Source organism: Pyxicephalus adspersus, chromosome 1, assembly GCF_032062135.1.
Source record: "Pyxicephalus adspersus chromosome 1, UCB_Pads_2.0, whole genome shotgun sequence".
In the NCBI taxonomy this organism is placed as follows: Eukaryota; Metazoa; Chordata; class Amphibia; order Anura; family Pyxicephalidae; genus Pyxicephalus; species Pyxicephalus adspersus.
In genome coordinates this window covers 157523699-157550153 of record NC_092858.1, presented here as the reverse complement: position 1 = coordinate 157550153, position 26455 = coordinate 157523699, and the positions used below count along the sequence as shown (strand labels likewise).

Sequence of the window (26455 nt, the reverse complement as noted above, 5' to 3'; positions counted from 1 at the left end):
ACCTACACTTTGGGACCTAGTTATAAAGCAGTGAATCTAAAACTGCTAATCACTAAAACATTCTCTGATGAAGAAGTTTCAAGGTCCATGTGTTTAAATGGCAGTAATTAATTCTTGACCAGGGAATGTTATAGTGAATGTCCAATTAACTGCTTTATAAATAGTCCCTGCTTTAAAGAATACCCCTGTAGTTGATTTGCAAAAAAACCTTACAAATGACAACTTGAAAAAGACAAAAAGTTCCGTTCCATGAGTGTCCAATGATATTTTCAATAGTAAGTAGATTTTGGGCAAGTCTGTAATTGTGCCTTTACTACAATAAATGTAAAACATTCCCGCAGATTATCTTCTGTGCAAATGTAAGCGTCTAAAAAACATAGTCATTATGTGTATATTTATTTGGTGAGATCAATATTGCATCAGGATTTATTAACCCCCATGCAGATATTAACCTCGACTTCACCTCTGTCAATACTTACCAATTCAATGAATTCATCTCGATAGCATATTGGAGTCTCCATATTAAATTTAAAGCAGATTAAGATATGATTAATTTTTGACTAACACCAGTAGCAGTGAAAAACTATTGAGAATATTATCTGCTACCTTAAATAAAGCGAACATTCAAATTGATGCCTCCAGTTTTCTCATGGACTGTGCCAGAAAGTGTAATTACAATGGAAAGCATTAGGGAAAAGGTATTTTGACTAGATGGCTTACATGGTGACATTAAAATGATTTATCAGACTTAACGGCAAAGTATGCATATGTTTTTTTTTCTAATCTAGATTTTCTGAGCCTATTTTTAGTCGTTTTCATAAATGGTATCTTGCAGGAAAAGCAGCTTATGTATTTAATAAGGTAAAAAGCAGCTATGATGGATAAAATGTATTTGGTCTTATGAAAGATGGTTTCTGGGTTATGGTTAGAAGCTCTGTCTTTTAGAAAAAGCTGTGCATTTTTTGCTGTTGTCTGTCTGGTGCCATCAATTCATTGTTGACTCATGGCAATCCATTGTATAATTCTCCTGTTGTGGCTGTCAATTGAATATATATATATAGGGATTGCAGAAAACCTTCTCCTATGTTATGGAAGAGAGAGGAAGAAATTTTGCAGTGCTATACACATCCTGTCCTAGACTGACAAGGCCTCCCCTCTATACAGTATATTACGTGAAGCCTTGTACAAAATTCCAATGGATGTTAGATGATTGTCCATGGAAACAATTTTTTGTGATCGTGGTCTATGACAGACAAATGAATGAACTCTATAGAGATAGTGTTTTGCTCTTAAGTGAACAAGCGACCTTCACCTTGCAAATTGTAACATACTGGAATCTATGCACTTGAAAATAGCTACTAGTGGTTCCCTGTGCAAAAAATGGGAAAAAGGTTTTAAAAAAAATATAATCAGAACATAAATGTAAGTGGGTGATTTTATTTATTTATTTGAAATTTAAATCAATTAAATATAAATAATAAAAAATATTCATCTGAATAAATGTAGTTTTATCATAGGAAGGTCCATGTGGACTGTTCACAATGGTAAAAAATTCAAATACTATAACGCAATAGGCAACTAGTGTTTTGTATTGCCTGGTAAATATATGTTTTCTTTACATTTGCAGATCTGGTGCCTTGGGAATGAGACACGATTTCACATAAATAAGACTGTAGATGCTGCAATCCGTTCAGTGGTGATTGGTGGACTCTACCCTGGCATTCAGTATCGGGTGGAAGTGGCGGCAAGTACAAGTGCAGGCACCGGAATTAAAAGCGAACCACAGCACATACTTATTGGTAAAGTTTTTAAAGTTATTTTTTGTTCTAATTTGTGTAGTACTCTTTAATTCTGATTTATTAGTTCACAAACTTGTGTTTACACAGTTTGCTAAATTTGACTGTTCTGGGAAAGTTTTACAACTGTGGGAAACTTTTAGGAGTAAAAATGACCATTTGAAGACTATATGATTATGCTGATGTGGTCCACATTAAACCCAAGCGTGTATTTGTTAACCCTAAGTAACTAATTAAACCTGTCTTAATGTTACTGTACATTTTTTAGCTAAATTGTTTGATAAGAAGAAGGAAGGTTGAGTGCAAAATATTTCTCAAATTACCAGCAAAATACATTAAAAGAAATTGGAAAGGTGAATGGGGTCTGGTGGCTTTTCAGGGTGCAATAGGTTTAGGTTGCTCTGGGAAATTTTGTCAATGCACATCAGTGAGCAAAAACAAGAATATCCACTTTAGAAAATTAGAATTTAGAAATTTAGAATTTAGAAATTCCTTCCAATGTTACAAACAAAGCCTTCTCAGTTTTGGCCAGATTGGCCCTTTAAGAATGACAGTTTACTCCCCAATTTGTAATAACATTTGTAAACCCCTGATGGAATCTAATTCAGGATGTGAATGTTTTTGCTTTCTCTATGGATGTTGTGTCTGCGCCAGACTATAAAGTTTTCATTACTATCTAATGCATTTTATGAGTCTAACAATTAACACATGATTCAGCATTAGGGACTGTGGTAGGTTTGCCATTGTGGGTGTTTTTTCAGTTTCCCCTCCAGTTTTGCCTTTGTGTGAGTGTATTACCATTGATGGTGTCACCAGGGATTTCTCCGGGATATGAAAGTGCAGCTGTAATAAAATCAGCAGAGCACTGAGCTGAAAACAGACCTAGGACGATGTCTGAGCTTCATCCCCCATTGGAGCATGGCACCGTGAAAAGTCAGCTACACCACTCCTCATGAGCCAGTTCAAAGTCATTTAAGAAGCAATACAACTAATCTGGGTCCATTGATACAAGATAAACAAAATGCCTATCTGTGCGCTATATTGTCTAATAAATGCAAGCACCAAAACTAATTATATTTTAATGCACTCTGTTAAATGTGCTGCTTAACTGCCTCTATTCAGCAGGGAAAGCTTGGCCAGATCACTGTCATTACTGAGGCTGTTTCTAAGTTATATTTATGCACTACAAGATAATCTATCTATGTTTTCAGTGAGCTCTTATTCTCATTGAAAAGTTTTCTTCAAAGTAATTTTTCATGTCATTTTCACATTTTACATATTTGCCTAAACATGTTTTCATTACTCTGTTGTATTTCAAGATTTGTAAATTGTTTTTCATCGCAGTCACTCACTTGCCATTAATGAAGTTTTGGAATTGGGCTATTTGCTTATATTCGCCATTGAATTTCCAATATAACAGTCAATGTGCAAATTATTTTTCTCCTGCTATTGAGTTTCAAGATTTTTTAAAATTTTTGTTAAAAAAAAAAGCACTAAGAAAAATTTAATTTTAGTTTTAGATAGATAGATAGATAGATCCAATGACTGCATGGGTGTTCCTCCTATTCTGCCAGCTGTTTGGTATGGGTATACAAATGCAGTGTGGTTTTAAAGGCAACTAAACTTTTCCACCACCATCAATTATCAATCTGCGCAAGATCAGCATCAATGAAAACACAGCTTGCCATAGTATTCACTGTGTTCCTTTTTCAATACTGGTAGTATAATGACCTTTTTTGTATTTAAATAAAATAATCCCTTGCATACCACAATTATCGGTATACTACCCCTGTGAGCTACTATCATAATTCTCAGGTACTGGGAGATGGAGGGCCACGTTAATGGCCATTTGGTAGCAGGAAAGGAGAAAAACCAGGACATGGGGTGACACAGGACGATGCATAGCTGTGGGCCAAAGTGATGCGTTACCGATGCTTGTATAGTATGGTTGGCCTGGAGTAATCACAAGTTTAAGCAAAATTGCAGATATTTGGCAGGGTAGACAAGTGTCCTTCATAGTAGTTCTTACTAAAGTATTATGATTTATCAATTCAAAAGTATTAAAAATTACAGATGTTATACCTGGCAATCAACCACATTTGCATTTAATTAGGGAGAACTATAGCTACTGTAGCAAACATGACTGCTGTGTGCTTAAGGCATGGAGTTTGTCACAAAGGCATATTACATCAATAGTGTAATCATTAATCCAGGCATCAATAATATGCAGCATGTCATTGGAATACCATGATGGTTCCTTTAGTTCACACACCTGTGCCAGCCTCTTACTATGCTGCTAATTAGTGTTACAGAATGGCACAGACCTTAGTGATGCCTTCAAAATGAAACATGACCCTTTAATGATTTTGCCTTGGGCCAGCAATTTGTAATTATCTAAGTAGTGGGAGAAACCATTTTGAAGACGGAACCAACATTGAGGTAAATTGGGCAAGAAACCATTCCCAGCCCAATATAAAAGACACTATTGGACTTGCTCAGTAATACAAACAGTGATCCCAGCAGAATATGAAGCCTATGGTGAATATGTAATGGGGGAGTATATATGATATTTATGCAATTGCATATTGACCAACAGCTATGTGTTGGAGAAAAAAAGATTAGCCTGATCTTATTATTAGTATTAAAACTCATGTTGCACAATTTTAGAATCTGGACATCCAGGGCATTCAGGGTGCTGAAGAACACATATACAGTAAATATTGATGCAGGCATCCATGCTTTGTGGTTCTGAAGCCTATTCATGGATACTAATAGGTTTACTTAAGGTAGACTTTGGGCTTCTTGTTTGAAAAAACAAGTATTTAAGAAGACCATTAGGTAATGTTTCAGAGCAACTAATTACATTTTTATAGTCCCTGGTATGTACCCACGTATAAAATCAAATTGATTACAATTGGGCAATGGAGACAGTTCTAGATTAGGACTCCTTCATTGTATAGGGCTTAGTTAGGCTGGTGTTCTAGTAAAGTGAGCCACTTTCTTTGGAATATTGTCACAGCCTATAAAATGGCAAACATTACAGCGTAAAAAGGAACTTTCCTAATAAACATTTCTACAATTAAAAAGCATGCAATTTAAAAAGCGACATCACAGTAAGCCCCGCTGCCTGATCTAAATGGCGTCCTACAGTAGGCACCGCATAAAGGAATAAGTACATTGGACATAAAAGCCTGTCGGCCCTAAGGAACCATCTTTTCCACATGATTATGCTCAAGATGGCAGCTAATTGTTTCCTTAATGATCTCAACATCCCTGCCTCTACAATCGTTTTATGACACCTTCTTTTATGTCATTAATACTATGAGTATTGCAAGTAATTATGTACTTCTTCTATGGCATATATGCCTTTTAGATTTTTGTGTTCATTAACTCGGCAGGTTGGCGGGATAGATGGAATAGTTCCTTGGGGTCACATTGAATGATGGGGGGGTTTATTATTTGCTTTGTAAAAAAAATTATAATTGGAATCCTTATTAACTCCGTCCATCTTTTATATATGGCAGTATAGCAAATATTGATTTCTAAATACAAATAGAACAGGAAAGAAATCATTACTGGTTTAATACCAGCAGTTTGTTTATACTGCTTATAAAATATATGTGAACTTTTGTTATTAAATAGATAATGTGAGTATTGAATTTAGGATGAACAGACAATTAAGGTGAGAAAGTAGCACAAAGCAAACTGTAAGTTTTTTTTACCAACTTTCTGGATTTGGTAGACATTTGCTAGACATTTAGGCAACCAGATACAACAGCTTAGTAAACTACATCACAAGAAAGTGGTGAACCCTATATTGCTTTTTTAACAGTTTTATGCTAAAGTGGACCTAAGCTGTCCATCCCCCTCTTGATCACATATTAATAGAAATGGACACAATAATCCCTTCCCTCCATTTGATATATACCCTATATATACCAGTGGTTTACATTAGTTCTTGCAAAAGCATTAGAAAGCAAAGAAAAATATACCAGAGATGACATGAAAGGGTTGGTATGGCACTTGTTCTGGTGGAAGAACCCGATGCCTGGTGAAAGACCTGATACTTTGAATATGTCAGGGTCACTATGGATTTAAAAGGAATAAGTTAGTGTTAGGGGTGAACGTTACTAGTTTTAGTTTAGGTAATGGTAAGAAATGGGGGATCAGGTTTTTTTAGGGTTGAAACTTGGGTTACATTTATGGTTAAACAATATACATAAATTTAGGCCTAGGGTCAGGTTATGTGTTTGGGTAATTTAGGTTACATTAGAAGTTTGATTTTTCATTTACTGGGGAAATAAAGCAGATAATCTGCTATGCTTTTCAATGGGAACTGTTCTACATTTTCTGGATTTACTATATTTTTTTTTATACCATACTCTCTTTAGGTTTATTATTTAAGCTGACCACTGCAGCCTTCTTTCTCTGACCTTTGTATTATAGAATGTTGGACCTTTTTGCTGCTATAGGCATCATTAAAATTGGGATTTTCTATTTTGTGTCCTGCTGATGATCTCCATGCAGGTGATATGCTGCCCCCTTGTGGGCCCAGGGTCATTTTGTAAGGGACCTGAAACAGTAAATTTCAGGACTGGTTACCATGGAGCTTTGATTTCCACTGGGATCTATTTCCAGTATGATATTTTTATGAAGCACAGCATGAATGTAAATGCACAACACTAGATCACTTTTAGATATATCTTCACACATCCCATCATCTTGCTGTGCCTTTAATATGAGGAAGGGCATTACAATTTGTAGACCAAATGTAGGGATAGACAACCTTGTATAAAAATATAATAGCATAAATAAATGATGGCTATTCTGTGGCTCTTTATATATATATATATATATATATATATATATATATATATATATATATCTTTTTGGCCTTCAAAATAAAATATATACAGCAGCACGGTGGCTGAGAGGTTAGCACTGTGGCCTTTGCAGTGCTGGGTCCCAGCTTTGAAACTCGGCCAGGACACTATCTGGCCCCCATGTCTCTGTGGGTTTCCTCTGGGTACTCCTACCATCTCCCTAAAACATGAAGTTAGGTTATTTGGCTTCCTATAAAATTGACCTTAGACTGTATTACAGACATATGACTATGGTAGGGACATTAGATTGTGAGACCCTTTGAGGGACAGCTAGTGACATGAGTATGGACTTTGTATAGTGCTGCGTACCATGTTGGCACTATATAAATACTGTATAATTTAATATTAAAGTCTCTAGTGAGGTTGTTCAGAATTCCACTTTAAAGATGGTTAAAAACATTCACAGTTTTAGTAATTGCAATTGTATATCAAATATATTTCATATTTTACAAGATATGTATTTTATGTATATAATATATACATATATATATATACTAAATTCAAATCTTTCTTCTTCTAACGAGTTCTACTTTAAAGTCTGCAGTTGTTCCTGTTATAAAGAACATGGTTTATTCAGACCTACAAACTTTCACAGTAGTAATTGCAGGTGATTGTGATGCGACTAATTAATTTTTACTTCAACAAATGAGTTTTAGTCTTCATTAGTCTCCAGTAGGAGGGAGACATTGTATGTCATTATATCTTTGTCTGGAGAAACAATGGAGCGTTACAGGTCATCCCTGAGCCTTGTCTTCCTTCTAATTAGCAGAGCTGACAGCATTGTTACTGAAACACCTGCTATAAGAGAAATCCTGTGACACACATACCTGTGGTGTGTCTTTAATATCTTAGAAGAGCTTAGGAAGTTGTTAGATCAAAGGGGATCATTTTGAATTATTCACACTAAACTAAAAAAAATAAAAAAATAAAAAAAAAGAGAAAAAGTTAAATTTACCAGTACAATTAAGGGAAGGTGTCCAGAGGGATGTATCTCTATTAGACAGATGCTTCACATGTAGCACAACTGGAAACAAAAGGCTGGAGACAAAGTTGTATGACACCTTCCTGTACATCTTCCTGGTACATTTATTATAATAAATAATAATAAACAGTATTTATATAGTGCCAACATATTACACAGCATTGTACATTAAATATTCTTTTCTTCTATTCATTGGTTTAATCTGCAGTAAATGTTTGATGTAGGTCACAATTAATTTTATAACTACGCCTACTTTTGGGTAAAAAATTACTCTTCTACGCCTACTTTGGGGTTGCATTTGGTCTTTCTGTATGTTTCTTAATTTTCCATATATGATGAAGATAAAATAAATGGAACACATACTTTTGATAGTCTAGAACAATGTTTCTCAAAATTTTTAACGTTCGGGAACCCCTTGAAGTTACTTTTAGGTCTTTAGGGAACCCCTGCTAGAATTACTATATACAGAACTACAAATCCATAAACATTGAAAAGAAAGAAAGTCACCATTACAGATAGACAAACAGATCATTGGTGTCACTTAAACTTACCTAAAGGCCACAGGTTGCTCAAGAAACCCATAACAACCTCTTTAGGAGCCCTATATTTTTATTTAGCTCTTCTGAGCAGTCATGGAAAGACTTGTTAATGCCATGGCATGGAAATTCAAAAGTGTATAGAAAGCTAGGGACATCAGTTGCTTTCTAGATAACCCATACCACTTTTTCCCTTGCTGTGGCATCATTTGGGTGACCATTGATTACAATGTTGACTTTACATATTAGAAATTTTTATAACTCTGGATGTTGGGCACTTGGGGCGACTTTTTTTTCCAATTTGGAAGAAGATAAATGAATACTTGTACAGATATGGTTATTATGATAAAATGTTTGTCACTCACCTGATCTTTCTCCGCATGGATAAAATGATGCGGGAAGTGAATTGCCCCTAAAAAACATGACGGTTTTCATTGAATTGGATTTGTATGTATTTCAGTTCTTTGATATATTAAAGCTGAAGAAGTATTGTAACGCTCTGGTATGTTTTGCTTTGTTAGTAACTATTTTACAATGATATCACAGGGAACCGTAATGAAGTTGTCATCACAGAAAACAACAACAGCATCACAGAGCAGATCACAGATGTTGTAAAGCAACCTGCCTTCATAGCGGGAATCGGAGGTGCCTGCTGGGTAATTCTCATGGGATTCAGCATATGGCTCTACTGGCGCAGAAAGAAAAGAAAGGGACTCAGCAATTACGCCGGTAAGACATGAAATTGGAATTATCTTGCACTATAAAACTCTAAACTGCCATTCAAAGTTATCATAGACAATTCCGTAAGCATATTTGCAATGTTATATCTCCACATTGTGCATTATTGAGTCAGTACCAAGGAATGCCATATACAAAATAATGCCGCAGAGCTCAGACTGGTTTCAAATTTGTTGCTAAACCTTTATAGAAGACATAACGATCTTCAAATCCTGATGTTGTGAATCATATGTTAATGTTACATCTGCTCATTTGATTTGGAAATCTAAGCAATTGCTGGTGTATGTTGCCAAATTATTGGGAAAGTCTATTCTTAATGACTAGTTACTGACTATAATGAAGAGGAGTTAATGTAAAAATAAAGGAAATACTTATAACATATATTACTATAGCGAGGTCATATATTTTGTATTACTTGAATATATAATATTTTTTCACTATACTGCAGTCATTTGCTTTCCTGTGACCCATGAAATAAAAGAGGAAAGGTGATAGTTTTGATTTTTTTGAACACATGCTAGAGAAGTACAAAAAAAACTAAGTTGCTGCAGGTAACTATCTACCAACACTTACCATAAATATAACTATGCATACAATAAAGTATACATGAATTGAGACCCTTATTAATATTAATATCTTTTCTCTACTAATAGGAAAGTACAATCATTTTTGATTCTGGATCAGATCCGGGTCTCAAAGCATCGGTATAACCCCTATCACTATGCCATGTGCTTAGCCCACTATAACAAATTCTCAGCTCATTTCAAAAACACAATCTTTAGTAAATCTTTACCATAGTTTTTTTAAAAAAAACTTCTACATTTTGACCTTTTTTTTTACTTTAGGAAGAAGTATATACAGACCAAAGTAATTCCTGTGGTCCTCAGCTGCTCTAGCTATATATATATCTATATATGTTTCATGGTATTTCAAGACCTAGGAAGCTGATAGATCTTTGCAGTGCAAAAGATCAAATGGATAAGATGTTAGATCAAACCAATAGTACTTCAAAGGCTGTTCCAACTTCTTATATTGTGGTTCCATTTCTCTAGAGACGGGAGTCATGTCAGATGTTTGAACTCTCCTGTCGGTGAATATTAATGTATGGAATTATGGAGATCCTGTGAAACAAAGGCAGAACAGATAGAAGCAAATATGGAAAAGAGGGTCAGAGGAGTGTTGTTACAATTTGTTAGTGGAATGAAGCATTAGTAGAAATGTGAGAATCATGAGGATTGACAACCTTTTCACTTCTTACAGAGATATGATTCCAACTGCTTGTTGGGTATGAGAACACAAGAGTATGAGTATGGGAATACAAAGATATATAGATAGATAGATATATATAGATAGATAGATAGATAGATAAATATCTTTTCTGGTGTTGTCATGCAGAGTATAAAAAACAGGCATAGAAGAGAGTGTTAGGCTTTGCAGGTAAAATTGGGGACATTTTTCGGCTACACAGAAGAAGAAAAGAGTTTATAGGTTTGCAGTGAGCATTGTGATTTTGTCTTTATTTTAACTTTAAACCTTTTGATAAATTTTGGTGTAAATGGCATTAAAAGAGACCAAACTCTCTCTATAATTTGGCAAGATGCATGCAACTTAAAAATGATGGTTTAAATGGACAGATTTGCCCTCTACAAATTTTATATTTAAGAATCTATGCTATGAAAAACGTATTGACCTAAAATGGACAAATCCTTTAAACTGTGTAGTTAATGCATTTAAATATTGCATTTTAATGTAAGTTATTTTAACCTTTCTGTTTTTTTTTTTTTGTTGCTCCAATCTTGGTCCCTAACTTTGCCTAAAAAGTACCAATACTACTAATGTGCATCCCTGTGAAGCTTCATAGATCCTAGGCCTAGGTTACAAAGAGGATTTCAATTTAATTTCCAGTCCTCTTTTTCCCAGTTCAAATAAACCTTAACCTTTACCATTCAGCTCTCAATAAGCAGAGTTTTAAGCAGTAAAGACTGTGCCACAATACCTCTATAAAAAGACCTTCAAAAAGCCCATGTATGTACATGGAAAACCCAGTTGCCTTTTGGAAAAATAGAAAAATACCCTATAATCTGGAAAAACCGTTACTTATAATCCATGGTCCCAATATCAAGTAGGTAAATAAATACAGCAGTAAAATGCAAATAGAGATCTGAGGGGTTCCCTCAGTGAATGGGATTTTTAAGGCCAATGTGTGCAAATTTTACAATTATAAATCAAAAACCATATCTTTATTTAGTATCATTAAAAACATTTACATAAAAACATGTTTAAAAGTGTGCGACAAACACTACAAGAAATTCCTGTCTGGGTTACCCAATCAGAGGGGTACACCCTGTTGATGCAACGCGTTTCATGGATTGTATCCGCTTCTTCAGGAAAAGAGACCGGGATATCCAAGATTTGTAGCATATAAGACCCCACCCATAAGGTGAAAGCAGACAAGGATAGCAGTAGCTTTTGAAATATATTTCAGTCGGCAATGTTTTCAAATATCATCATATAATCTATATTGTCTATCTTCTTCCAAGGTCTCATTTCTTGACATTTTTCCTTGCATATCACCAAATGTTCACAGCAGTTCTTTTCCTCATAGATATTTCCACTTTCAGTAATTCATATCTGTGATCTCTGTGTATATGCACCTGCTGGCCAAGCCTTCCCGCATATGGCTTCCCTACGTGGCTCCAAAAGTATTACAGCAGTAAAATGTTAACACTTAAGTTCCAGGGATCCAAAAATTCCTGCTGTAGATTATGTCCGGCCCTTTTTTAATTCCTTAAATATACCTGATTAGCAAAATAGGGCAACAAGCAGTGCACCAATGTGCAAATCCATATCCAATGTGCCAAGCAAACATGGATTATTAAATAAAAAACGAAAACAAAAAACAAAATAAACTATAAGATTCAATATATATATAGATCTATATAGAATATATAGATTAATACTCATTGTTTATCACTAAAAGAAGAAGTAGTCACTGACCCAAGAAATCCCACATATTGCTGCAGGGATTTCCAAGGACACCACCCTGCCACCTCATTAACAGTAGTAACCATCTGATAATCACTATAGGGTTAAGTCCAGTAAGAAAAAAATTCATATTGGAGTGGCAAGAGTCAAGGGTCTATGTAGAACCCAGGCCAATGATCTAGTGGGGCTTTATAGAGATGCTATTGATTTAAAGACTACTACAGGTACCTGCAAGCACCACAAAATGTCTGCACTTCAGAACTGATTTTACTTTTTGGGACAAGTTATGTTTCTTTTTTGTTTGTTTGTTTGTTTGGAATAGTAGATGTCAAAATGCAAAATGAGTTGCTACAATTTTGGCTCATGCTAAGTTTTGGTTTATGTTTTAGTTTTTCCAATTTATGTCCATGGTAGTACAGTTAACTTATGGTCATATGTTTAAAATGTGCATAAGACTAATTACATGGCACTGACTAAAATTCATTTAGCACATTATCTTAATAAAGCATTATGGGATAATTATATCAAAATATTGACTGTTATACAATCCATAGCAGTCAATCAAATGTTTACTTCCATTTCCTGCCGAACCACCAGCATTCAGGTTTCTGTGGGTTAAAACCATGAGCACATTCCATGAGACTGTTCCAGCTCATAAAAATGAATATTGAAAGCAAATATAGGTTTTCAACTCATTTTCCCATTGCCTAGTTTTTTACAATGTGTCACTCAATATCCATTGGCTGCTGAATGGCTACTGCTTCAAAACAAGTCATGTCATGTCAAAAAACAGTCCACCATTCTTATCTCCAAAATGTCATTTTACTGTCCTAAAATTCATTAGTAACTTAAGCTGTCTTACTTTCTTGTTTTGCAGTTCAGTCCTTCACCTTTACCCCTGCAGGTACTGTCCATTAGTCTGTGTTACTGCTTCACCACCATATCATTGAAAGCATTAGCTCTCAGAATTAAATATAATTAAGTCACATCAGCATAATTGATACCTCTCATTTTTAATTAGAATCTGGATGCTAATTATTGCTTTAGCTGCCTTTGAATAGCCTTATATTTCCTAATCTATGAGAGTCCGTCTCTTTTCCAGAAATGCCCTAAACTCTCTCGTTAGAATCTTTTCATAACTTATCATCTGTCATCTTTAAAGCAAAATAGTTTCCAAAGGGTTATATTTATTTCTGAGAGATGAATATATCATCTGGCCTGCTAAAATGATGAATACAGCTCAGCACAAAGGGACATTCTTATTCTGAAAAAACTTATGAAGCTTAAAACCATTACTTCACCAGTTATGCTTTAGATACATCCTCTGCACCATTTACACTGCAACACTGATTCCAAGTTAATTTTTTCTTATCCAATATGGGAAAAAAATGTCCTTTTTCTCTACATCCTCTGCTCCCAGATTCCCCAGATACAGGCATGCACCACAAAGTTGCACTTGGCACAAAGAAGGGGAGCTGGCACAAAGCAGGTATACCCATTTGATGTGATAAACAAAAACCTTATACATTTAAAGGTACCGAACATTTTTAGAGATTATAACCTCATACTCATCAACTATATCACATAAGTAAAAAACTACACCCAGGTTGAAAAATATTTATTTTAATACATGTAGTGGGCCTTCAAAGAGTCAACATGTTGACACTGCAGTTACCACAAGTGATACCGGGCTCTCCAATGCATCTTTTCCAGTTGTTAATATCTTTGGCAATCTCAGCAACTAAAGCATGTATAACTTCCGATCCATGGAGCCACTCTTCATGGTCTTGTGCTCTTCTGGTAACCAAAGGGGGGAGGAAGAGGCAAAGAACTCTTTGAAGGTCTTCTTCAGTACTTTTATTTTATTTTTTTTTATTTGACAAGTTATCTTTTAAAGTAGAACTATGTTTAATTCCCTTTGTTCCTATCGATTTTCCACAACATTATCAACTCTAGGAATAAAATATTAAAAATATGATTTTAAAAAGTACCTGAAAGGGTTAAAATACCTCATTGCATTGGGGCCGAGCCATTTAGAAGTGTACTGGACCAGAGAGGAGAATGTTATTTGACTTACAAAGAGGAGAAGACAGGGGAAGCTTTTAAATGCAGTGCAAATAAACCAGGAAGACTACCTGTGACAAATAAAATGATTTTAAAAACAAAATGTTGTATTTGGGGTTTATTAGAAAGATTGAAAGGTGATGTGAACGCCTTGTGCACTAAGCAGCTTTTGCTGACATTTTAGATTGTTACTTTAGATCTTCTCCCTATAATCCTAACACTTCTACCATAACTATTATGTAGAAGTTAATGGCTGGTGACCTAAGATATGACCTACAATAAAAATAAGGGAAAATAGTAATTTTTCAGAAGAATGTTAAAAACATGCATGGAATATATAACTGTGCTGAGGGAATGTAATGACTGCAGTTTTCACCAAGGTTAAAATGTAACTGTTCAACAAATTTTGACCTTGTATTTGGATAGTGTTCAAGAAAATTTGCTAAACCTAGCAAACAACCACATTTATAAATAACAGATGAGAAGAAAAAAGCTGATTGGTTAGTAAGGGCATCTTGGAATCATTTTGAGATACCATCATACTTAGAGCAGATTCAGACCTTCTTTGGGATCGATCAATCCCATGTGGCTCCGAGTGACTACTACTTTCATTACACCATAGCACTGGTTCTTAAAGCAATAGGCGGTACTGTACTGCTTACTGCTTCTCTCGTTCATTTTCTCTGGGGCTGCCTCTGGGAAAACTACTTGTAGCGTCTTTCTTGAGGTAGTACATCACAGACATGAGGAAGCGGAAACAATACCACAACTTTATGGCCAGTCTACACATAGCCTTAGTCAATGGAAGTATGCAGTATAGAACCTCTATATTAGCCAATCAAATTCAGCACATGTCTATTACACACTAATCTAATTGCTGATTAATAGCTATGGGTTAGTTGTTGTAACACCTTGAAAAAGACATATCCAATGAAGAGAAAGGGATTTTTCAGTACAGGTTGTCTTCATGAAGTTTGATTGACTTTACCTAATACATATATTAGTTAAAAATAAAATATGGAAATTTTGCTTTAATATTAATATCAAGAAGCTTTGCTGTCAAAGTTACCCTTTATGATCAGAAGCAACAAACTGTACTGTAGCCTATTAAGCTGAGCTCAGAAGCTTAGAGATGAATATGAATACCTAGGATAGCAGAACTTCATGATAACAGGAAGGTGCTGTCAAGCAAGAATGGATATTTTAATTGCAATGAATCCTGACAAGCCTACCCCGTATTGATAAAATACTGACTGGTTACAATGTTTTGCTTCTAGAGCTCATTCAGCCAGCAACTATCTAGATTTCATTATTACTTTTTTAATCTTCTTTTTAAGGTTTATTACAAGAATTGCTTGCATTTTAATTTAAAAAAAAACCTATCCACATTCCACGTAGATTAGCCATATTGCTGACATGATAATATCAGCTGAAAGGCAAGGCCTGGTTTGTTCTTCACATTCCACATAACTTTCTAGGTCTTTTCTTTTATTTTGTTATTAATGCACCTGCATGGAGCTCTTTTAACCTTAAATTGTTTCTATCTTTGTGGCACAAGTGTTGTGTGGATTCCCTCACTGTACTGTATGTTTTACTTGTATGTATTGACTATACCTGAATTGTGCATGTACCTGTCACTTCACATGGGTTGGGCAGCCATTTTGTGTTTTTGCTTTAAAGCGGACCTAAATCCTTGTTAGTGTGGATAAGCTTTGCCATAATCGTCAAGTATGCATAGCATACGTGCCAATTATGGCACACACTTACTTTTTTGTGGGTACTCTGCAACAATAAATGTAAGGGAACTTGTCACTACTACTTCCCATGAAGCCACCATCTTCATCACCGACTCCACAGTCCACGGCAATTCTCTTCTGCTATTGTACAGCAACTGATAATGTAACTGTGTGTGTGCAGGAGTTATGTTGTCCCCAGCATTGGGGTCTATTTATGTTGATGCCTTTATATTATAGAGTTGGGCTGTAGACTGTGTAGAAAAAAAATGAAAAGACACCAGGGGCCATTGAAAAGAGATTTTGCATATCTCTTCTGCCAAATCCTCTGCCTCCTGACTTTTTGTTTAGTGAATTCAGGTCCGCTTTAATAGTATAACTTGCCGTTATTATCTTTGAATTCAAAATGGCCGCCTCCACAGTAAATAGACCAATATGCTTTGTAGTCAGCTATTTTGAAGGCTACAATCACCATAAATGTAATGGTAATTCTTATAATGAATTGATAGGCTTAGTTTTCAGAGTCATGGGCCAGGCGAAAAAAAATCTGACTGCAATGTGTATAGGAGACCAACTACACTTTAATATCCTTTTGTATATTGTCATGTCTTTTTAAACATTGTCAGACCTATGCAGTAAGAATACTGAAGTTGACTACAGTTAGCTGTATTAACCGATGACTGTTGATTGGTTGCTATGGTCCACTTCACAACTCTTTGTGCATTTTGCACATTCTTACTGAGTCTGCTTGTGTCACTTGCCTTGAAGCATAGCCAGTCAGCAATCTTTTATGCCTTTTGCATATTTTTGTTTACCAATGAAAAGCTGTAAACATTTAATCCTAAATCCAGAATGTCTATTTTTTTACTGTTTGTATTGTATAATATTGGCAAATGTATGTATCAATTTCAGACATGTTGTGTATGGTCTGATTTTCTACCTGTAGCATTTTGACTGTACATTAGCATGTAATACTTACATTATTTTTAGATATGTGTCTAAAATGCTCAGGTCCTAATATCCATTTTAGGGTATATTTATGATAATGGTGCAAAAGAAACTTCACCATATAGCCCTGGCCACTCAGTTTTCTTTGGGCTCAATCAAGCAGTCAAACTTTAGTGGCCAGTAGTAGCGTGAGCTGTTTTTTGCATTGAAGAATTGTGGAAATATGAGGTAGAAGCATAGCCCATTAGCTCTATGCTACTGCTAAGCCCTCTAAGTGTTTGCTTCTCTAGCATAGGAGCTATATATGGTGACTGTTATTTACTAAACAAGTAAAGGTGTCCTTGTGGTGCCAAGCTCCATTTATCTAAGTGGGATGGAACCATGTGCCTCACTTAGCCCATTTTAGGCCTGCAGTGCACCCAACCTGTTAGACCCGCAATGATTCAATATGGCTTTTGCCTTTTTTTAATCATAGGAAGAAACACCACTTTGAAGCTGACCTACCAACACCAAACCACCTCTCATTTATGTGGTATATATTATCACAGAGGCATATGAGATCATTACCTTACCTTACAATAACTGGTCCATTTTTAGTCTTTCTTTTATACCATGTGCTACAAATATACCCTAATGCACCTTGTTAGCTTTAAGCTTTACACCTTTTTATTATGTTTGTATTTGCAACTTTCAATCAAACATTGACAGTAACCTCATTTATTTCCATCAATACAAAATGCAGAACAATTTGTTCATGCTAAACTTCCCTATGTCCCTTTATAACATACATTTAAAATATGCATGAGACCTCCTTCACATGGAAGTAATTCTTTTGCATGTTCATGGTGAGTATATGAACTGAAGATTCAGAAGGGAAGATGTACAAATATTATTAGCCGCCCCTTTGTATGCTCATGATGTAATGACATGCCATGTGAAATGCCTAAGAATGGTAAAGAATATTAGTACATCTCAGAAGTATTGCACAAAAGAACACCTGCTTTTGTATTAGTCATTATAGCATAAACACAATATAATTATGTATGTGGATGCTCTGAGAATATTTATTGCCAGACCTGCACAAGGCAGAACATTGTAATTAGGAGTGTAGAAATCCGAGTTCACCTTTTTTCACATCTCTGCCAGTAACAAATTTGTTGTGCATTCTTAATGTCCTCATTTTTATTTAATTACCTTTCTTACTGTCTAAAAACATTTCCTTGTTGGCTTCTGCCGCGGTTTTAAATTTTTCTGATATCTACAGGAAATTTTTATAAGCCCATCCATAGCCCATCTGATGCTAAAACAAGATACAATATGTTACCAGTACTGCTAGGATGGATACAAAGTTTAACTGAATGGCTGAAGTACTTACTTTTATGTAAAAGTCTTTTAGGTCTTCTATAATGCTGGCCACAGGTTCTCTTTAAGTTAACAATTGATAATAGGACCACATTATTAGCTCCATCGATATAACAACGGGAAGAGAGAAAATGATAGCTATGAAAGCATTTAGGGAATTGAAGTAAAAAGCCTCAGGTAAAAGTAAAACAAATAAATCTATAAACTGTACAAACTTCAACTTTTGTAAAGAGTAAAAGGTGAAATATCACTTCAGTTGACGTTTCTACTATCTTTTTAATACACAGTAACATTCCAAAGAGGCGATGGAGGATTAATGAGTAATGGAAGGTAAGTTGAGTTGGAAAACCACAAAGCAGTCTTCTAATCTTATTTCTTTGTTCTTCATTTTTTGCCTGCAGGCCAACAATGCTTACGGCTACCGTCTAGAAAACAGGTCAACTGCATTGGATATTACAGGCGATTCCACCATCTCTAATGATCTAATTTTTTTGGCTACACTTTAGGAGAATGTGACAAAATGTTTTGCATTGTATCTCCCTGAAGTCTTAGGAAAATAAATAAATGAGCAATATGCATTGCAAGTGATGTGTTCATTTGCAAGCAGAATGTTTATTACATTAAGTAGATATTAGCAAATGAAGTTGCTGTTGTTTAAGGCTGCTTATTGGCTCGTTGTGAATTGCCGCCAGTGAGCAATTACACATAATCGATCACAAAATAAATGATTCATGAATGATGGATAGACCATGGATTGATAGGCCTGGATTCCCCCACTTTGGCTACTCAGTTAAAACTGATAAAACCTGATAGTGCCCACATATATCCTCATTTTCATTCCCATTGCCAATATGGAGATTGCAATTAGACCTCCGTTATAACTTGCAATCTCCTATTTAATCAATATTTAAGCAAAAAGAGATTAGGCCTAATGAGAGCCTGTGATGTTGCAGGAAAAGTGTCTTCTTTTTATTGTGGTTGCCTAGGAAACACAAGCTTCACTTTGGGATTTTAAAAGAGGTTTTATTGGGAAAAAAATACAATTATTATTATTGCTACTTTTCATTTACACAGATGCAACTTGAGGATTTTTTTTTGTCAGCTATTATGCTAATGCATATAAAATGTTATATGACAAGTAGGAGAAGAAAAGCCTTAATATGGTTTAAAAGCTAAAATAGGACCCATTTCTCCTCCAGGAATGACATTGCTATAGGTGTTGTTTTTCTTCGATGAGCTGTTGATGAATTTGACAGAAAAAAACTTGCGGGCTGTAAATATGCATGTATAGAAGCTCCATTTTCTTTTTTTTTTCAATTTTGTATAAATATTACTTTATGAAAGCCTTTGACCAGATCTTTCATACAGTGATTATTTTCTGTAGACATTTTTGTTGACCTGTGTTTGGCTATCAGATTTTATTCCCGTTAAATGTAGCCAAACCATATGTGTTCAAAATGTCCCCTTGTTTAGAAACAGTCAGATGGTCGGTGGACTATAGTTATTTTTGCCAAAAATCCTGGATTCATTCTTTCCAATATCCAATGATTCATCAGGAATGGAAGTGTTGGCCCCATACATTGACATTCTAAATGTTGATAAGTAAATGTGTATTAGAACCAAAGTCATCAAAAACTTTTTTTCTAGTTTTTTAATAGAGAACTAGATTTTTGCATTACTTTATTTCAAACTAACCACAAAGCTTCCATTTTGTGGCAGAGTTCTGCCATCTTTCTTTCCTCTGGCCAGCAACGATCTTTGGCCATTTTGAATGGCCATGTTGGGCTGAAATAATTCCAAGGGTTTGCTTGGTAACAAAAGCTGATCCCAACATAGAGCAGTCAGAGGAGACATATTTTGGCAGAAGGGACATTGCTTGCGCCTTTCTGCAATACCCACCAGCCTGATACGCTAAAGTTCAAGGTGGGATTTTTCCTGCACTTCATCTTCTGAAAGATTTTTGTTCCTGAAAGTTTCAGTAGCTCCAATGATCTACACATTGCTTATCTTTAGTCAATTAGAAAAATCAGAAACCCCTGGCCTGGAAATTCTGCAGTCAGGCCTAACAATGGCTCTCACCAATGCAGTCATACCAATAAATAGCCATTACAGCCTTGTCAATGCATGGTCACATACACATTGGACCTGATTTATTAAAGCTCTCCATGACTGGAGACAATAGACTAATATAGGAGAACATGGGGGATCCAACAAATGGATCTAGTACAGGATTAAAATCATTTGCTATTTAATAGCAAATCATTTTTACGAAATCCATTCCAGGATTGATGGATCACTCAGGTTCTCCCATGATAATCCATCTTCTCCAGTCTTGGAGAGACCCAATATGACATGTCCAGATTGGCTTGTGTATGGCCAGCTCTAGTCTGTACAAACTATCTATTTTAGCAGACAACACAATAGCTTTTAATGACAGTACTTTCCAGGGCCCTGGCCACAGCCAATAACAGCTGCATCAGCATTATATCTCCATGGCAACCCAGAGTTTAATGAATGAATTGAAAAAGATTAAATGCATTTTACAGTAGTTTAATTCCAGACACCCTTGTCTTAAACTACAAAGCACAGGAAGAAAAGATCAGCTCGTAGATGACAGACACATATTTGAAATGTGAAAGGTGAAGAAAAAAGTAGCTTAAAGTCCTGGAAATGACTGTTTCAGAGAAGTCATTGTGAGCAATTGCTCCCTTGAGGTGCTCATTTATCACCAAGCCCCATGTAAGGTTCCTCCCTTACTGATAGCTTACTCCATTTCCCAGGCAATATATTTCATTCAGATTCATCTGAGACGCGGCTGATGATTGCACTGAAGCCATTTGCATATTATTAATATATGTTTTATACAGATGCAGAAACCTGCTGATAAATAACAGTTCTTTTTTTTTTTCCTCCAGCCGTCCAGGACTTTTAAATGCCAGTGACCCCAGCTATCCTTGGCTGGCTGACTCCTGGCCAGCATCAAGTATGCCAGTGAACAACAGCAACAATGGACCAAATGACTTAGTAAATTTTGGCTGTGCAGGTTGGTAATTTCTGTGATTGTACTAAAGGAAAAAAAAATAACACATAATATATATTCAATTGTCAAAAATATCTCCATGTAAATTTAAAAACTATACCTAAAATATATCTACATTCTAAAAAAGGACATTTGATATATTGCAGCTTACCAGCCCTTATTAAAAGTACATTTTATATGAATACAAAAAAAATGCCAGCAGATGAGTGAATGTTTGCACCATAAAACAAAAGTAGTCCTGTAAGCAGATTTCCAGGTTAAATAAAGGTAATAAATCCAGAGAAATGGAAGCTAATGCAACTACCACTAAGGAGTGGGGAAAACAGCAATTTATTATATTTTAGTTTGGAGGTTTAGAGATGGTTTATGTCTGCATTTAAACATTAAAAGCTGACAATTCACTTACATTTTTTGCCTTCTATAAACCATAAAGGACTGCAAGTCACACAGAATTGTATGTTTAAAGTGCTATTTATTAGGAATTTGGACCATGTATGTAACAATTTTTAGTGTACATTTAGTACATACAAAAATGTTTTTTTTTTATTTATGAAGATGCAAATAAAACAAAAGGTAGCACATGTTGATCAATCTCATTCATTCTTTTAGGTAAAAAGTTGTTTGGCTGTTGTAGAGGGGTATGTTTTTAGGGTATATATACTAATGCTTCAGGTTATATACAAAATGCTAAAAATGTATGTGCAGAGTTATGTTTACCACAATGTAAGCGAGTTTTGTGATTAACATTTAAAATAGCTGATCAGAAATGGATAACCGACAAACATACCATGTCCTGGTTTCATCCATTAACCTGTTCAGTGTTTTCACCTATGGTAGATCTCCCAAACACTACATTTAGTGCAAAAACGTGTATGTAGGTAGTTAGGCCACAGGAAATGACAACATCAACCACAGAGTAACTTATTTTTCACCACGTACAATCAATGGCTTACCTAGAAGACCTTTTCAAGCAAATTACAAATTGATTCATGGTTGTACTTTTATATATCTATAACGGCATATATTCCTAATGACCCATTTGTGTACCATTTGACCAGAGTATCCCACAATTCTGCATATTCATTTCCTTATACATACAAAATGCTTTGATTTTTTTTTCTTATGGAGTAATTAATTGTGAAAACTTACAACCCTGGGGCTACCTACCACTTCATAAACTGTGATCCCAAGGGTGTTGAATAGAGCTCATTTCTAATAAACAAGAAATCCAACATATTTTCTTTTTGCCCTTAGTATTTCTGTATGTTCTAAAAATGTATTATGAAAAGAGAAACTGTAATACACCTGGGTATTTGTGCAGTTCAATACAGTACAAGCCTTCAAAGTGTTGAATGTCTCTTTGTGGCCTGAATCAGTTGCAGCGATCAATGTGAATTAGTTCTATAGCAGCTTGTGGTCCTCATCTATCCCATACAAAATCCCCAGAAATCAGAAGGCTCTATTGATCAGCACAGCAGAGTGCAACCTAATCTAATTTTTCTATAGCCGTGTAAAGTGTCTATGGTTAAACCATGTCTAATATTTATTACGTAAACACATGAATAAAAATCACTCTCATTTAGTAATATTTTAAACTTAACATTATATTTTTACCTATTTATATAACACTTACTCTTTGCATAATAAACAGCAAGTTTAAAGTTTAGGTTAATTCTGCATCTAATCCCTCCTATTAAAGTCACAAAGACACAATTACCAAAAAAGCTCATATAATATATAAATAAGTCTATTGTGCATGTCTTTGCCATATTTATTTTTTCCTTTTTTTCCTTTGTTCCCCTATTTTCAAACATGGCGTTTTAGGGTGACCTAAGACACTGCTGGAACAGTATTGTCATCATAGATTGCTTGTGCTGATTTGGACTGCAGCATATTCCCTCCTATTTTTATATTGTGCCTGTAAAATAGGAATGTATTCTTTAGCTCACATAGAACCATAGAACTCGCCAGGCTAATAACACTGCTTGAACAAATATTTCACAGTACACAGGTAAATGTATGCGAATGGGCCCTCAAAATATTAGCTTGCTTTTATAAAGTCAAAACATCATGGAAAATACTGTAGGTTTACTTGGATGTACGTAATTCCCTTACAAAATGTGAATTATATCCTTGCAAGGGATATTTCACTTAATTTAGTGAAATCAATGCATGAGTGTGGACACGCGTTCCCACTCTTTTTTTTGCAAAGTCTTTGGTAGTCCGCAGCTCTGGCTGTTCCACCCCCCCGGGGTCAGAGAAGGGATCCCTCTGGTGGGGGGGGCGCACCGGCCAGAGCCGCAGACCATGTCCCCTGTACTGATCGCAGGCTCGGAGTGGTGGGTGGGGTTTGTCTCTGAATACAACCCGCCCACTCGCCCATCGATGGCTCAGACCTGCGATGGGAGAGTGGGTGGGGTCTGGTATCATGACCTCACTCTGGGGGAAACGTCTTCCCCTTTGAGTAACACAGGCAGGGGTGTAGTGGGGTGGCCATGTACTGTGCCTCTCTTCTTTTTTTACGACTACAACCTTGAAACAATGAGCCCCTGTTGACTTCAACCATCCATTCATATGATTCGGTATTCTTTGCAAAGTAAATTTTTACCGTATTCATTAAGTTAAAAGAAATAACTCTTGCAAGAAAGATAAAATATTTTGAAAAAAAATAAACAGTCTAAACAACTCTAGTACACCACTGTCTTGACCTTTCGGTCATTGTGTTAGTTTATTGGCATTCACTACAATATTTTGTGCCATGTTAGGTTCATATTTGCATGTGTCAGTTTGTTTAAAAAAGGATGCCATCTCCAGCTCCCTGCTTGCTATGTCATTTCCCACAGGGCTATGTGACTGTGAGGTATCATAGGAGGTGATTGAAGAATGCTCTTTAATGGCAAGATAGATTTACTATTTCAGTCCTGCCCATTCACTAGTTCTCATTGTTTTCTTGTTGGGAGGAGGGCTGTTGAAGATTTGTGGATTCATTTTCTCATTATTTGTCAATAGGCTAGACAGCTTGACATGAAATGAGGTATGGAGAGGTTTTTTTTTCCCTGTAGTGAAATTCTCTTAACTTCTCATTGCTCTATGAAGGTATAGCAGAGAAAAGGATGGTTTAGGGCAGTGGAACGTGAAGGACGGGTGCTAGGCCTGTCACTAGTTCTTATAGCATGCCGGTAGTTGTACATCATTCTCCCTTGGTTGGCTCACGGACTCTTGTCTCAGCTGAAATGCAAACGTACTGACTGACACCTTTATTTTTCATCTTAAACCTTGATAGTTGCGTCTTCCCTGTGCATCACTGATTTGTTCATTCTCTTCTGCTTAACGTAGATGTACTGCCAACAGCTCCAGGACAAGGGGACAAGTCGGCAACCATGCTGTCTGATGGAGCCATTTATAGTAGCATTGATTTTACCACCAAGTCCAGCTATAACTGCCCAGGACAGATTGCTCAGACGACACCATATGCAACTACACAAATTCTACATTCAAACAGCATCCATGAGCTGGCGGTTGACTTACCTGACCAGCAGTGGAAATCGTCTATTCAGCAGAAGTCCGACTTGACGGGATTGGGTTATTGCCTTCCTGATCAGGGCAAAGGAAACAATGGTAAGTGTTTGTAAGTTTTTAACTTAATGCATGATGACACTTTAGTTTAAAATGAAGCATTGGTTCAAATACAAAGTATTTACTTTTATTAATAAAAAGGAAGAATTGCATGCATTTTCTGGCAAGTATAGTTTGTAGATCAGAGGTATCCAAACTTTGCTTGTACAACACATTGATCTACAGTAGATTCCAGCAAGCTACACTTAGATAAAAATTGAGCCTAAAATTCACAAAAAAATAAACTTCTAGGCTGGTGGCTGGAAAGCTCCTCGGTCTTTCCTGACACAGCACAGCTTTAACAAGACAAACTCTGAAGGCTTAAAGTTTGTAGAAATTACTTTCAGCAGCCCAGACTCATACAGAATACTAGAGCTGTTAAAGATAGCCAAAATCAGCATGGAACTAAATGGCCACTGCTTTGGAACCATTGCTTCAATTCTCAATAAACAAACCCTCCTGTACCTTGTTATTTCCATTTCAACCATTTAAACCTTCGTCCCAACCACCTATGCTTTTCTTTTTTTTTTTTTTGCTTATTGCATGTGGTGCATGAGCTTATGCTGTGTACTAATCACATGATGCCACTGTGACCTCTGCCCTTTAACCCTTAGCCTTAATATACATTCCTGACTATCGTGCTGAGGGATTGTCAAATAGAATGCCACACAACCAGTCACAGGATTTCAGCACCACCAGCTCACACAACAGCTCTGAGAGAAGTGGCAGCCTTTCAGGTTGGTTTCTTAGTTTGTGGAACGGAGTATCTAGAATGTTTGATTGACAGTCTTCTATGTGCATTAATATGTGTGTGTGGATTTGTTACTCACTGCATGGAATGGCTCTTATTCTAAATTCAACACAGCTAAGGCATTAAAAAATACAATGTGCACACCTAACTGTATTACTTGTTAACTAACAGCGTGGGGTCTCATATATCACAGAATCTGAAGGCAGCAGTTCCATTACTGTCCAAACCTGGGAATCAGATTGCACAATTAATTCTCCAGTGCAGTTTTCAGAGCAGGATCAGTATTCTTTCCTTTTTTTAAGCTGGGTGAGAAGAAGATGTAGGCTGGTAGCTGCCCCTGCATTGTGACCCAACTTTTCAGTAACCAACACTGCAGATTATTCACAAGGAAACCCTTGGCAGATCTTTAATGCCTGGTGGAAGTCCAGGGAAGCACACCTCCAACCTTAAAACTCCTTCAGACCTCATGCATTTGGTAAAGCTGCATATATTATTTCATTTTACAAGAGATGTTATACCTGTGTGCAGTCGATGTCTTATGGGACCATACAAGACACTACATATTGGCAGGCTTCTTTTGTGCCTATTGAAAATTTTATGAATGTCAACTAAAGGGATGGAGGGACCCAAACTGTTATCCTGCCTGGGGCACAATTCTGCCTTAATGCATCTCTGGATGTATCAGAAAGCAATTTTAAGAATCTGATTTGTTGTCATAAGCAAAAAAAAAAAAATATTTTCAAACTTCCTACTTCTGTTCAAACATTCAGGCAGCCAAAGCCACATTAAGCCTATTGAGCCAAAACAGTAATTTGAGCAACCCTCTGGTTGTTAGGAACAGTTTTAGTTCAGAAACTTTAATATATGAGGCCTACTCTGTCTAAGTATTTTGAAGTGGTCATTTTGTAATGGGGTTTTTCCATCAGAATAAATCCGTTGAAATAACAACGGAGGGACAGTGATGACACTGAAGACAATCTTACAACTTTACTGTAGTAGATTGATAAAAAAAAAAAAAAAAA

General features: G+C 35.9%; 1 protein-coding gene across 1 annotated transcript in view; it reads left to right on the top strand.

Annotated features, from left to right (window-relative positions):
* ROBO2 (roundabout guidance receptor 2) overlaps nucleotides 1-26455 on the top strand; it is a 624073-nt gene that overhangs the window by 568667 nt on the left and 28951 nt on the right. The window contains exons 17-22 of the mRNA XM_072419149.1: nucleotides 1628-1799; nucleotides 8744-8926; nucleotides 18315-18357; nucleotides 20943-21070; nucleotides 24404-24685; nucleotides 25297-25419. Of these exons, the coding sequence (XP_072275250.1) occupies nucleotides 1628-1799; nucleotides 8744-8926; nucleotides 18315-18357; nucleotides 20943-21070; nucleotides 24404-24685; nucleotides 25297-25419 (931 nt within the window). The remainder of the gene's footprint in view (nucleotides 1-1627; nucleotides 1800-8743; nucleotides 8927-18314; nucleotides 18358-20942; nucleotides 21071-24403; nucleotides 24686-25296; nucleotides 25420-26455) is intronic.